The 15,260-nt window shown below is 41.5% G+C and overlaps 1 protein-coding gene across 1 annotated transcript in view; it reads left to right on the plus strand.

Annotated features, from left to right (window-relative positions):
* The window catches only part of CFAP92 (cilia and flagella associated protein 92 (putative)), a 129,829-nt gene that overhangs the window by 15,490 nt on the left and 99,079 nt on the right, over positions 1 to 15,260 (plus strand). The window contains exon 8 of the mRNA XM_033121420.1: positions 9,595 to 9,741. Within this exon, the coding sequence (XP_032977311.1) occupies positions 9,595 to 9,741 (147 nt within the window). The remainder of the gene's footprint in view (positions 1 to 9,594; positions 9,742 to 15,260) is intronic.

Below are 15,260 nucleotides of genomic sequence, written 5' to 3' on the forward strand. Positions count from 1 at the left end.
CCTTTACATGCTTTATCATAATTTTTTATTAAGCTAATAATATGTTTTCCTCCCTCGTCTACTGCTGTTTGTACCTTACCATAAGTTTGGACAGATGAATGAAGATTCTCTGTTATTTCATGATCTAGAAGTTCTAATTTTTCTTCTGGCCAATTAGTTTCCATAGAAATGACTTCATGGGGAGGATTTAATTCAATTTCCCAGTAAACTGAATTTTCAGTATCTATATTATTATTGGTTTCATCAAACTCAGGCAAAATAATTTGCCTATGATTTTAGTATTAAACCATATTCCTGTAGCATTTACTGCAAACCTGGTATATTACAATAGAAGTCAGTTAGCATGACAGAAGAATTTTCTAACCCTTCCCAACAAAAACCTCCCTTTCCCATACACCATATATTGTTATTTGTTGGGGTGGATACAATAGGCCAGGATTAGGTAAATTCAGAATTCCATATTGATTGGATATATAACCATTCACCTTTTCGATTTTCATAATCAGATAATGAGATGGGTTCCCAATTTTTATTATTATTTAATATGGCCCATCTACTTCCCATTGGGAGTAGTCTAGTATTATTAAGGATGGTCCCTATGCCAGCCAGTTGAACTACTGAAAATCTTAGCTTAGGATTTAACTGAGGTGCTTGTGTTTTTAAGATACAACATCTTAGATCACATTTGCCATCCAAAATTTTCCAAAGTCCAGGAAACCATAAGAGTCCCACAAGTGTCTGGCTGGGTGCCCATTATAGTTAGCCAGTGTTTCATAGCTACTTCAGATTCCATTTGTATTAGCATAGATAATAGGCCCTGTTGAGTCAGGGTAAAGGCACGTTCCCATTGCTGGGTTTGTGCATGAAATTTGATTGTCTGTTCTGTCCATTGAGCTAGGGCCTCATTGTCTTTCTATGCTGCTTCCCATCTTTTTCCTTCCTCTTGAAATAACATTCCCTCTATATGGCCTATTTTAGATAAAGAGTCCTTTTCTAACGAATGACGTTCTTCATTAGCTGCAAATTCAGCTTGCCCCAGAACGCCAAGGCCGGCTCCCAACCCTCCGAGTATCTCCCTCTTATTTCTTAGACATGGCCAGTGTTGTTGGACCCACCAGGAATGTTGCTGCCTGGGGTGCCTATGGCCTGGGAGCAATTGGGGTACACTGAATGGACCCAAAAATGTTGAGTCTCCCATACCATAATTAAATGAGTAGAGGTAACCCCTAAATGAGCTAGAGTTTCAGTGTTCCGTAAGGCTTCCCATAAGTGTCCAGGACGCAAAGAGGGAGGGGTATTAACAGACATATCTACCCACCAAGTAATTCCAATAATTTCTGAAATGCAGACCCATTTATTTTTTCCTGTTTTACGGGCATCCAGCCACAGGAGCATGGCTGGTAGCTTTGAGGACAAGCTATACTATGACAGGGCAGGCTGCTACAAGCCTTTTTCCTTAATTTGTTATCATCCATTCCTATAGGTATACAATACTCATCTAAATTAGATCCTTATGTAATTCTACCAGGGGAATTACCAGGGAAGTGTTCTGGAAAGTGCTTGCTCAAGATGGGTTCTTTATAATAGATACACCCAGAAAAAAATGTACCAAAGTTAATAGTAGGAGAGGACCAATGCGTGGCTAACAAGGCGTTAGCCTCATTATCATAAGTGATCATGAGAACATCATTGTCTAGTAAATGGGAAAGATTAGCAGGTATCCAAGTTTTTCATATCCAGTAAGGGAGGGGGTCTGGGGAGACAGACACTGTTTCCATTAGGAAACCACAAGAAGGATAACAACAATAAAAGAACTGTTTGATATATCTCAAGAATTAGGTGATATAAGAGTAAGGTTTGAGGGAATTTTAAGGAGCAAATTTAACTATTAGTTAAGGGGAAAAAAAAAAAAGATTAAATAAGCGTCTTTGGGTCCAGCATCAATTTGTGGGTATATAGGCCTTATTGATGTCTTTGGATAGCTCTCTGCCTTTAATGTCAGTGGCTTCTCATCCTTGAGTCTTCGATGTTTGCTGTAGACAGAGGTGAGTCAGATATAGGAATAGATGTCCATTCACTGTTAGGTGCCTTTTTTAAATGAGAAATGTGAATCCACGAGTTAACTCCTTTAAGTTTGGCTGCACATGGATTAGTTGGTAACACCTGATAAGGTCCCTTCCAAAGAGTCTGGAGAGAATCTTTTATTTGATGTCTTTTCCAGTAGACAAAATCTCCTGGTTGTAAACCATGGTCTTTGAAGTCTTCATCTCCCAGGAGCGCACTCTGAAATGAATCAATTACTAATTTATTAATCCCTTTAAGCTATCTCCTTTTAGTAAGGTTGGTTCATATGTCCCTGCATCCATATGCATAGGGCAACCAGTGACTATTTCATAAGGACGAATCCTATGTTACCAAAAGGAGTAGACCTCAGGTTGAGGAGCACAACAGGGAGAGCCTAAGGCCATGGAAGATTAAAAGCTTCTGAAATTATGACTAGCTGAATTTTGATTGTACCGTTGGTGTGTTCCACCAATCCAGAGGACAGGGCGTGACAAGCATAATGAAAATGCTGTAGAATAGGCCAAATGTTACAGATGGATTGCATTATTTGTCCAGTCAAATGAGTCCCTTAGTGACTAAGTAACTCACAGGGAATTCTCCAGTTGGGAATTATTTTTTCCAAAAGCATTTTACCTACTGTTAATGCTGTTGCTCTCCTGTAAGTGAATGCCTCATCCCAGTGAGAAAACATACAAATCATAACTAATATATATTTGTATCCTTGAGATGGTGGCATTTGGATAAAATCCAATTGCCATACCTCAAATGGGCCTAAAGGAAGTGGGAAATGCCCTTGGGATCCATGGAATGGTTTTCCTGGGTTGTATTTCGGATAGATAGAACATCTGCCACACACTTTATGAGCTACAGTGGGAGAACGTTTCCAGTAATATTGTTTACTCCATAACATGTTTTCAGGACCCCAATGTGTGAGCTCATAGCACATATTGAAGTATAGGTAGTTAAGCCCCTGTAGGTAAGACAGGTTTTTGATTGGCTCCAAGACTTACCTGTTTGACTGGGTCAAAGGTTCCCCCTTTTTGTTGCCATATCCTCTTCTCTTCTGTGGCTGTCTTTTGGAACTGTAAAAGAAAGTCTTATTGATTTAATAGGAAGCAAGGGGCATTCTCAGATCTGGATATTCTGACTATTCAATGCTGCCTGTTTAGCTGCAGCCTCAGCTAAATGATTTCCTTTTGCTTCCATTGTGACAGCTTTAGAATGTTCTGGAATTTTGGTAATTACCAGTTTTTTCAGTTGCTGTATGGCATCTAATGATTCTGCAACCTACTTTCCATTCTTTATGGGCTGCCCTGAGGAAGCTAAGAAACGTCACTACTTCCATAACATTCCGAAGTCATGAGCTACACCAAAGGCACAGCGATTGTCAGTGTAAATATTGGCTACTTGATCTTTGGCCAATTGACAGTCCCGAGTTAGAGCCATTATTTGGCTTGCTGGGCAGATCTTATTTCAGGTAAATAAGAACTTTCAATTATCCACCATGGGAGTTACTGCATATCCAGCTCAGTGATGTCCCTGTTCATCTTTCAAATAAGAGCCATCTGCAAACCAAATTAAGTCAGCATTATCAGTAGGAGTTTCCTGTAAATCATTTCTGGGAACAAGAAGGTGGTCAGCAAGCAAGACACAATCGTAGGTGCCTTCATCCTGTAAAGAGGGTAAAAAAGTTGATGGGCTACGACTGTTACATTGAGTTAAAGTGATATTAGGCACAGAGAGCAAGAATATTTTATAAAAAGCCAGTCAACTGACAGAAGTGTTGAATGTGATGGGCGTTCAGTAAGGATCCAACAGAATGACGAACATACATAGTCAAAGGAGAGCCCATGGCTATCTCTTCTGTTTGCTTGCACAACGTGGCTGTTGCAGAGATGGCCCTCATGCAAGGAGGGAGCCCTTTGGCTACTGAGTCCAGTTACTGACTGTAATATCCTGTAGGTCTATGATGGTCTCCACGTTTCTGAGTTAGAACTCCCAAAGCATTTCCTTTGTTTTCATGAAAAGGAAGAAAGGCAGTTTATAATTAGGATGTCCCATAGCGGGAGCTCTAGATAATTCTTCCTTTAGAGCTTTTATAGCTTGTTTCCCTTCTGGATTCTATTGAAGTGGATCAGGTTGATCTGATTTTAATAAGACATACAGAGGTTGGGCCATTAATGAAAAATTTGGAACCGAATTGCAACAGTATCCAGTTAGACCCAGGAATCCTCTAAGCTGATTTTTCGTTTTTGGAAGGGGAAAGGATAACATTCCTTTGAGTCTTTCAGGGTTAATCAGTAACCCATCTTTGGATATGAGATGGCCAATGTATTTTACTTGGGGCAAACAAAATTGAAGTTTTCCTTTGAGACCTTATGTCCCTTTAGAGCTCACTGTTGTAACAGGTAAATTGTGTGCTTTTGGGGGTCTAGTAGTGTCCTAGAGCATAAAAGTAAGTCATCCATATATTGGATTAGTGTGGAATCTCTGGGAAAATCAACATCATTCAAATCAGCCTTTAATATCTGGGAGAAATAGGTGGGACTCTCTGTATACCGCTGGGGCATCACAGTCCAAGTAAATTGGCGATCTTCCCAGGTGAAAGCATAGAGATATTGACTGTCCTTTTCTACAGGAATGCTGAAAAAGGCACTACATAAATCTATTACTGGAAAATATTGGCAGTCCACAGGAAAGACTGATGATAGGGTATGTGCATTTGGAACTGCAGCATGTCTCGGAATGACTATTTTATTTATTGCTCTGAGATCCTGTACAAATCTCCATCCTTTTCCATTTGGCTTCTTTACTGGAAGAATAGCAGAATTCCAGGGGCCCATACAAGGAATTATAAGCCCCCTATTTAAATAATCTTGTATAATGGGTTTAATTCCGGCTAGTGCATCGGATCTTAAAGGATATTGGTGAATATTAGGTAGAGGCAATGTAGTCTATAGTTATTTTAGTAGGAGAGGCTGACTTCATCTCGGCAATATCTATACTGGAAAGGGCCCAAATTTGCACTGGGATGTCCTGCAATAATTGTTCAGTCTCAAGGTTAGTTTCCTCTGTGGAGATTCCTTTAAAATCATTACTTGCCCAATTGGTTCAGTATCTGAATCATTTAGTTCTAAATACATGTCACTCTTGTGGGAAAAGGATATGTGGACATCATGGGTTTCAAGAAAATCGCTCCCTGTCAGGTGAATTGGAGCATATTTAGTAAAAATAACTAGTAACATCTTAACTAGTAGTATAGTAACGTTTTAACATTTAATTAGTAACATTTCCTAGTTGGAAGGGAACAGGTTCTGATTTAAAAACAGCCATTGGTTGATTAATATCCCTACCGTTTGTAGAGAAGCTTTACTCCAGGGGAGAGGGCAACTTAGTTGGGTAGCATTAAGAACAGACAAAGTAGCCCCAGTATCTACAAGGGCCTTAGTAATTTCCCCTTTTGTGATAATTTCGATTTCTCCTAAAGTATTTGTAAGGAGAAGGGGAAATATCCTCTCATAGTCCTCAGCAAACCTGTGCTTGCTTCTGTTCCTTTCTTTTTCTAAATCCCGTTTCAGTTTTCTACAATCCTTGAGGTGACCTGACTTTCGACAATAAAAATAGACTCCTCTGTCCCCTTGTCTAAGTGACCTCTGGGAGGCCTGACCTGACGGCTTAATTGCTGAAGCTGTAAGTTCATGATTTTGGCAGCGTTATCTCTTTCTCTCTTTTCAATCGTTTTAGGTAGTTGATCAGCCACAATTGCCAGGTCATTAGTACATGTAGTTCGCCAATTTAATTTTTGCTGTTTAATCAGCATTACAAGTTCTTCATCCAGTCCTTCCAAAAATGCCGAGTTTAGTAAAGGATCATTCTGATGATCCTTAAAACTGGAGACAGACCTGAGTATTGTTTGAAAGTTTTTATAAAACATTCAAAGAAATCAAGTACTGGTTCATCAGGCCTTCTTTTACATTGCTGGACCTTGGTCCAGTCTATTTTCTGGGGGGAAATCTCAGATATAGCTTGATAAAGCCGGCGGGCTAAGTCCCTGCATTTTCTCCGGTCTGTCTCTCTTTGTTTTAAGAAGTCGTCTACAGGAGCTTCCCAGGGAACCTTATTCAGCCATTCTGTTGCTTTGCTCTCGGAAACCTGTAGGTGTATCAATTGGAATAGGTCAGAACAGCCAGGATCATATGTTCTAACAGTTAAATCAGATTCTTTTGCAAACCCATCAGGGTCCTGGAGAGGGTCAGGGAAATCTTTAGTTAAATTCTAATTCTGTTCTAGTCCAAGGAACATAAACAGTCGCTGGTTCCCCTCTGCCTGAGACCGGCTTCTCCCTGAAGGGAGCTGCCAGAATTTCTATTTTTTTCTGCTTTATCTTGGTCTGAATTTCTATTCTCTATTTCCCCTGGGTCTGTAGAGAGTGGTAGTGAAGGGGGTATAGAGGAGACAGAAGGAGGAGGCGGAGGAGGAAGAGAAGGGAGGGGTATGTCCGGACAAGGGAGCTCAGAAAGCAAGGGATATAGTGGGGCAGCTGGAGAAGGGGTGGGGGGAATAGGGGGTTGGCATTTATCAGCTTCAGAGGCCTTCTTTCGTTCAGAGACGGTTTCTAAAATTTTCTTATTAACTTCCTGTAGAGAAAGGAGTTTATATGTGCTCCGCCTAGAAGCTTCTAATTTCCAATCAAGCTTCCCTTTCCTTTAGTTTAATTTTAGAGCCAGATTTTTCCAATTGAGCATGCAAAAAAAACTCAATTTGGGAGTCTCAAAACTTCCCCATTTTGGCCATCTCAAGCTGATATCATTTTTTGTTAAAAGTTTCCATTTCTGTAGGTACTTGTAAGTTGAAATTCTGTACGAATTGTACATGCGTCTTGCAGGAGTATTAATGAGAGTCTGTGGTTTCTGGGGTTTACTGACCTTAGAGGCACGATGTCCCATGTTAGTTTTAGTTTTCCTTAGATTTCTGCAGAGTCTGAACACACTTGTAGGGATATTGTCTAGCAGGTTGACGTGTGCTGCTTATGAGTTGAGCACCGAGGGGCTGTAACCTCCCGAGTAGTCGCTTCAACCCTCTTTCGGTTTCTCTCCCCGGCTGTCTAGTACATCCGTGAGGACTCGGAGAGCTAGGTAACCAGCCTTTATGTACACGTCCCCAAATGAGTTAATTATTTCATTACAGTTGTGTTGGAATTCCCTCTGGGGCCACTGCACATTTTGAGGAGTACCCTCATACACTTCCACAAAATTCTTAGTCACCTGAATACTGAAATTCAGGCTGGAGGGAGTAAATGCCCCTTGTCTTCGGAGCTGAACAAGTTCAGGCTCTCATTTATCCAGCAAAGGTTTGTTCAGACTTGCAGTAAGCAATTCCAATTGAAAAACCAAAATTAAAACCAGCCACCCATCTCAACTCCTATCCTTTAGTATTATCTTGAGGATTTTCTAAGAACAGCTCAAATAAAGTCACACCCTCTAACATAAGTGAGGGGAAGGTCCTGGATTTCCAAGAGATAACTCACCCAAGTTCACCCGATGCGAAGCAGGGAGCAGTTGGGGCACAATGGGCCCTGCTGGTACCGAGCACCGAATCTGGGTCCACAGGGTGGTCCTGGGTGGGCTTCTTTGGAATCCTGCCACCTACGCCAAGTAATGTCAACGAAAAATACATCCAGCCTAAGAGAAAGCTTATTTGAGCCAAACTGACGACTATTGCCAGGAAGCAAAGTCTCAATGGATTGAAAAGATGCTCCAGCAAATAGCTGTTTTGCAATTTATTTTATACAGTAGAATCAAAGGAGGAAGGTTACATGAAATCCATTTGTTGTAGATTAAGGGGGTCAGAGAAAGCAAAGCGGGGAAATCTCTGGAATTGGATAAAAAGTAAAATGGAGAGACACACACTTCTTTGACATTGGTGGGTACAGGATAGTTAATAGCATTTTATAGCACATAGAGATGGTATTCCGGGAACAAGATAACAATGAGGGATTTTGTTGTTTCCTGCTCTGGTGTGGTGGGTTGTGTCCCCTGGGGGGTCCGGAAAAAGGGATTACTCTTGACATTCCAAGGGCATGTTATCTTAGATGCAAGAAGACAACAGATAGAGTCACTTAAGGTAAACATTGACCTTTGTCAAGGAAGCTACAGGCCAAGGATGTGACTTCCTGCCATGGCCCACCTTCCTGCCATGGCCCATAGGATGTTCACACCATCCTATGTTGTTATTTTCATTCTCCTGAGCTTGTCAGGTTTAACATGTGGCCCCTTTGCCGTCCACAATTTCATACTACACATATCTTCCTGCAACTTACTCTTTGCACTCAACTTTATTTCTGAGATTTATTCGTGTCAATATATGTAAGTCCAGCTCCTTTATTACAACTTCTGGAGAGTACCCCATTAGATAGATGTAGCATCCTTCACCCATGGGTTGTCACAAGTTTCCTGGTTCCACCAGCACTGCAATAGCTAGCATCCGTGTGCACACGCAAGAGAGTCTAGGGCATTGCCCAGTGAGGTCACCAGGTATAGGAAATGCATTTCTCCCCTCAGGAGATGCTGCCAGTTTACTCTCTGGGTTGCCCTCCTGACAGCACTCAACAAGAATTTTTGTTTCTCCACATTATCACCCATGCTTGGCACAGTCAGGGGCTTAATTCCTGATTCCTAATGGGATTGAGATTCTTATTTGGTCACACTCATATATGATTTACCTATTCTTATTTCTTTGCTCATTTTTCCATTGGGTTCCAAATTTTTTCTTATTGATTCGTAAGCTTTATTTTTCACATCTTCTGGATGATTATGCATTGTCAGTTACATGCATTCTAAACTTCACAGACTGAGATCTGTAATTTATCCTTTCACTGTACGTACAGTGTCTTCTTTTGTACACCAGTTGTTTAACAATTCCTTTGTAGTTTGTACTTTTGATAATGTTTAAGAAATCCTTCCTCATTCAGATGTCAGTACATTCTCCTATGTATTCTTCTAATAATTTTGAAGTTTTTGTTTCCTACCTTTAGTCTGCAATTCATTTTGCATATGGCAAGAGGTGCTCACTTACTCTTCTCAGAAAGAGGTGCTGTTGCCCCCATTTGACAGATGAGGTAATTGAGGCTCTGCATGGGGAAGGTATTTTTCTAGCACTACACTGCAGGAGGGGTAGAGCTGGAACTTTGGTGGTTCAACTCCAAAGCCCAAACCTCAACCCTATTCTTTGGTGAAGAGCTGACTTGAAGGAAAACTTATGTTGTGGTGCTGTTGTCATCATGGCAAACTTAGCTCCCTTCTGCCCACATTCTTGGTAGTAGCAGGTGGTGTATATAACTGGTTAGTGTTCAGCTATCCACTTTTAGATACCTCTTCTGGTTGCTAGGAAGGGGCAGCAGCACAAAGAACAACTTCTACCTTCAAGGAGCTTCCAGAACATTCCCAAATCTCTGTAACATGTGTACATTCACATATGGCAGCTTGGATATAAGCTCCTCTTAACACTTATTTCCTTCTTTTGATTTCACAGTTAAACAGAAAGAATCAGAGGGGAAAATGAAAAGCCAGAAGAGAAGGAAGAAATCTCGAGCAGAAGAGGAAACTGATTCCAAGATGGCAGGCCGCTGGACGCAGGGCTCCTTCTCCATCCAGCTGGCAGTAATGCCACTCCTTGCAGGTAGCTACACCTGTTCCCAACAGTTTCTGGTTGTCTTCTCAAAAGTGGCCAAAAGTCCATAAACAGGATGCCCATGGTGACCAAACCCCTGCTCTGTGCCATCAAACTTCATGTTCACAGCCGTCTTAAGTACCTCACTGTACAGAGGGGGAATGGAAGCCCAAAGAGTTAAATGCATCATCTAAGATCACAAACAAGGAAGTGTGAAGACAGGATTTGAACCCAGCTCTGATTTCAAAGTCTAAGGAAACCTGTGAGGATAATAAATATTGTAATTTTGTTTGATAAACAAGATGCTGCTTTTTAATAAACATGATTCTACAGATTTTTATGAAAACATCTAGTAAGGAAATTAGGGAAGGGAACCAATATTTATGTCCCATCATTTACTTATCATGACAAACTCTGATCCTCCCAATAAACTTGTGGCAGTGGTGTCAGGAGTTGTTATCATTGTCACCAATTTTATTTTCCAGTGGGAATTCAAGTATATAACTTAGCCAAGGTCACACAGAGAACAGAGGTTTGATTTTTGTTGTTGTTTTGTAAGATCACAAGTTATAAACTAGATTTTCTACAGTTTGATAAAGAATAAATAGGTATTTATTATATCCATGTGTTTTGATGATGGAAAGCTCAGAATATATTTTGGGTAAAATTATGTGACTTTCATTTTTAAAAGGGTAATATGGGTGAGGGTAACCTTCCTCTTCCTTTTCCCCTTAGAGAAATTTCAAACCTACTTCATTGTGAAATTTTTGGCCATCACAGTGATTGTGCGCCCTCTACTGGCCAATCTGCAGAAATTTAGGTTTGAGTCTGACACGGAACTGACATTTGCAGACACAGAGTAAAACCCAGTGTAACTCAACATAAAGTCAGTGTTGAGTTCCACAGGTGCTGGAAAAATCATAATTCTCACAGGCTCTTGGGTTAATGTTGATACATTTTGAGGAAATACTAGTAACTTTTTATTTTGCACCTTTAAATGAATTTTTGAAAATCAGCTTTCACGTAAAGTTGGGCCTTTTGGACTGCCTTAGCTTTCCCACCATATTATAATCTTTTCTAGAGAAGCGAATTTTCAGAGACTCTTCCCACTCTCGTGTTGTGCTCTGAGAGGACCAAGCTCCCTACACAGATGTTGCATGCTTCTGTTTGGAGCAAACATGATAAACGCTCATAGTCCTTGAATCCCGAACAGGAACCAATGGCCCTCTAGGTGGGGAAGCTCTGAGTGACCTGCACAACTGTGTTCCTTAATTTTGCTGTAAGGGGAAGGAGAATCTCGAATGGTCTTGGCCTGCCTAGTGTGGCTGTTTCCAGAATAGTGAAGCCAAGAGATTCCTGGGCCTCCCCTCTCTTTAACCTGTGCTGGTGTGGCTGTGTAATATGACAGTTATTGCAAGAGCTGCAGTGACTTTGAATCCTGGCTCAACCACTTACCAGCAAGTTATCTGCTTTCTCTGAGTCTCAGTTTCCTCATCTAAATGGGGAAACTAAAATGGGGGTGATAATTCCTACCACTGAGGTCTGTAGTAAGGATCACATGAGATAATGTGGGTATACTGCTTAGCATGGAACCTTGCACACAGTAGGACACAGAGGTTGCTGGCATGGAGGTGGCAGCTGCTTCTGTTAGGACATTGGGTGAGCTGGATGCAGGACAGTGGGCTTCCAGCGAGGAGAACAGAAAGATAACCTCCTTCCTAACACTGATGTCATGGTTTATGGTAATAACCGAGAATGGCCTTGACTCAGCAGGCCAATTGTATATTTGTGTTTCCCATAAAATAGTAGCATAAGATCTATTCCAAAACCAGTATGATTATTTTGATAATCATCTTCAGTTTCAAATTAGGCCATAGACTTGCATACTTTAGTGGTACATACTGGTTAGCTAGTAACCCAGTAAGATTCTAGAAAGATTCTGTGTTTGGAATAAACTCTTATTTTAATTGAATATTGAAGGGGCTAACCTTAGCCAAGCAGTACTAGTTTGGACACTAGTTCCAACACTTGTTAGCCAAGAGACCTTAGACAATTACTTAACATCCCTGGACTTCAGTTTCCTCATATGTAAAGAAAATATGATAACAACCACACAATGTTGTTTGAGGATTAAATGGCATTACTGCATATTCAAGTCTAGCAGTTGTTAAGTGCACAAACCATAACGTATCCATTCCCCCACACCTTTCCCCTTACTCTGGAACAGTGGTTTTCAACTCAAGCATTGGTGCCTCTCAGGAAACATTTGACAGTATGTGGAGGCATTTTGGGATGTCATAAGTGAGCGGGATGCTGTTGGCATCTAATGGAATCCTGCTGAATGTCCACACAACAAAGAATTATCTGACCCCAAATATCTGTAGTACTGAGGTTGAGAAACCCTAACCTGTAATTATGGCTGACATCTCCCTAAATTTATGAGTGATGATTTGAGTACATGTTTATACTGGAAATTTTTTTCTATACCAGAAAGTCTTTTATATGAAAACGCTTTCAAAGTTCTAGAACACAAATCATAATTAGTTATGGCCTTAATGAGTCGGCTTTATTGAAGAGAATCACGAGGGAGCAGGGAGGGCTGCCCAGGAGGTGCTCATGGCCCATACAGACAGCTGCACACACTGGGCTCTCGACCTGTTTTGGAAGTGACTACTCTTTCTAAGCATAAATGACTGGGTTTTTATGTGCCCTAGAAACATATTTACAAGCATTTTGAAAGTGATAGAACTTGTTTTTTGAGCATGTACTATGTGCTGGGCAGTGTTCCTGGCACCTTCATATGTATAACCCTAAGAAGGGTGATATCTGTGCCCATTCTGCACATGGGTATATTGAGCATCAAAGAGCCTCTCATTGTTGTAGATCACTTGACTACTAAGAGTCAGATCTAGGATTTGCACCTAGGCCTCTCTGCTTGCAAAACTGGAGCTTTTTGAATTGTTTTCCTATACCAGTATGTGTCTACCTGGTGAAATGGACACATTTTATGAGAAGTGTATTCTCACAGCAGTCTGTGTGCCATGCAGTGGCGCAATTCACCCATACTTTCTCTAGTCACACTATTGCAAAACCGGCATAGCGGGAGGTGTGCCATGCTTGATTTGGCTCAAGTATATCAGTATGTCAGACATCAGTATCTGTGCTTTTCTCATTAGACCACAGCAGTTAAAGCAACACTGCTGGACACCAGAATAGACACTGGCATGGTTTGTGCTTGAATGTGTTCTAAGATAATTGCCCAGAGTAGCACTCTCTAACACAGCTTCCTGCAGTGATGGAGATGTTCTACATTTGCACTGTCCAGTCCAGTCGCCACCAGCCACACATGGCTACTGAGCATTTGAAATTTGACTCATGGGAGTTACATCATCAAAATGGCGGCGTGAGGTGAGCCTCTGGAAATGTCCTCTGGAATTTACAACTAATCGAACAACTATAACTCCACAAAGGACTCCCTGCATAGCAGACAGTCAAGATGAAGAGGCCCACTACTGAATTTACCTAAAGGTGGGCGAATCACGCGAACGGGGGAGGAGGGAAGGGAGAAGTGCGGAGACTGAGCCGCGCCGGCGCAGGATGCAGACCTAGCTCAGTGCTCCGAGGTCGCTGCATCCGGAACTACCGCAGTTGCGGGAGAGGGAAGAACTCGGACTGCTAGGGCTCCGTTTATGGCCCACAGGACTGAGGGGACAGTATATAACATGGCTGAACCCAACACTCACGGCAGAGACCTTGGAGCAAAGACTGAGGGAAGAAGGCTGAAAACAGTGGTTTAAGCCCTCACTGCCGAGCAGAGAACGGAAGCCTTAGGCACTGAGACTAGCCAGCCCCTCCCTACCCTCCCAGAGCTCGCGCTGCCCCCACCAGCCTGGTGCTAGAAGCGGAACAGTAGCAGTGTCAGACCAAAAGAACAGAATATTTGCAGTTCTGAGAACTGTGGACCACAGACACAGATTCGCAGCCCAACTAGTTCCAGCAAAGGGGAGGGAGCTGTGAAAGCAGAATGGACTGTGGTGGTAGTCACTGCCACCGCTCTGGGCCACCTCTCACAACTCACCCCGCCCCTGGCCCCACCTATCGGGCGGTTCCCTGCAAGAGTAAACAGAACTGCTGAAACACACGGGCTCTGAATCTGGTGCAGAAAGAGCTTTGGAACTTCAAAAGCTTTCGGCATACCCACACGGACACTGAGCCTTGTGACTCAGGCGAACTATTAACAGAGGAGAAGCCATCTCCCAGGTAATCCCCCCATTGTGTGAGAAGCTGGGATAGTGCAGAGAAAACAGCACTACAGTGTGAGAAATAAAAACAGGCTGCAGTTGGAGAGAAAATAAAACATTCTACCAACAAGTACAGGAAAACAAAAGAAAGACCTCTTCCGATCAGTCTGTTGCAGAAGCTACTCCTGTAGATGTCTAGCAAGAGAAATAATAAATCAGTAATTGCCATGAATAACCAAGGCAACAAGACAGATCAGAAAGAAAGTGAAAAGTCTCCAGAAAAGGAACTTAAAGATATGGAAATATGTGACTTAAATGACAGAGAATTCAAGATTGCAGTTCTGAAAAAACTCAACGAGATGCAAGAAAACACAGAAAGGCAGTTTAATGAACTCAGAAACACAATCAAAGAACAACATGAGCATTTTACGAAAGAGATCGAAATTTTAAAAAAGAACCACATAGAATTTCTGGAGATTAAGAACTCAATAGAAGAAATTAAGAATGAAATAGCTATCTTAGGTAGTAGAGTTGACCAGATGGAGGAAAGAATCAGTGACATCAAAGATAAAAACCTGGAAATGACACGGATGGAAGAAGAAAGAGACTTGAGACTTAAAAGAAATGAAAGAACTCTACAAGAGCCTTCTGACTCCATCAGAAAGAGCAATATAAGAATAATGGGCATACCGGAAGGAAATGAAAGAGAGAAGGGAACAGAGAATATATTCAAACAAATTGTTGATGAGAACTTTTCAAACTTGTGGACAGACCTGGATCCTCGAATCCAAGAAGCAAATAGAACACCTAATTACCTCAATCCCAACAGGCCTTCTCCAAGGCACATTGTATTGAAGCTGTCTAAAATCAACGACAAAGAAAGAATCCTCAAGGCAGCCAGGGAAAAGAAGATGGTAACCTACAAAGCAAAGCCCATTAGATTATCATCAGATTTTTCAGCAGAAACTCTACAAGCCAGGAGGGAGTGGAACCAAATATTCAAACTATGGAAAGAGAAATTACAAACTATGGAAAGAGCCAAGAATAACATATTCAGCAAAAATATCCTTTAGATAATGAAGGAGGAATAAAGACCTTTCCAGACATACAGAAGCTGAGGGAATTTTCTAATACACAACCCGCACTACAAGATATACTAAAGAAGGCTATTCGACCACCATCAACAGGGACAATTTGTGGCAACCAAAACATAAAAAGGAGAGTAAAGGCCTGAACTGGAATATGGGAATGGAGAAAGTAAGCGTGCTGAAGAAAATGGAATACTCT

Source organism: Rhinolophus ferrumequinum, chromosome 2 (genome assembly GCF_004115265.2).
Source record: "Rhinolophus ferrumequinum isolate MPI-CBG mRhiFer1 chromosome 2, mRhiFer1_v1.p, whole genome shotgun sequence".
Classification (NCBI taxonomy): Eukaryota; Metazoa; Chordata; class Mammalia; order Chiroptera; family Rhinolophidae; genus Rhinolophus; species Rhinolophus ferrumequinum.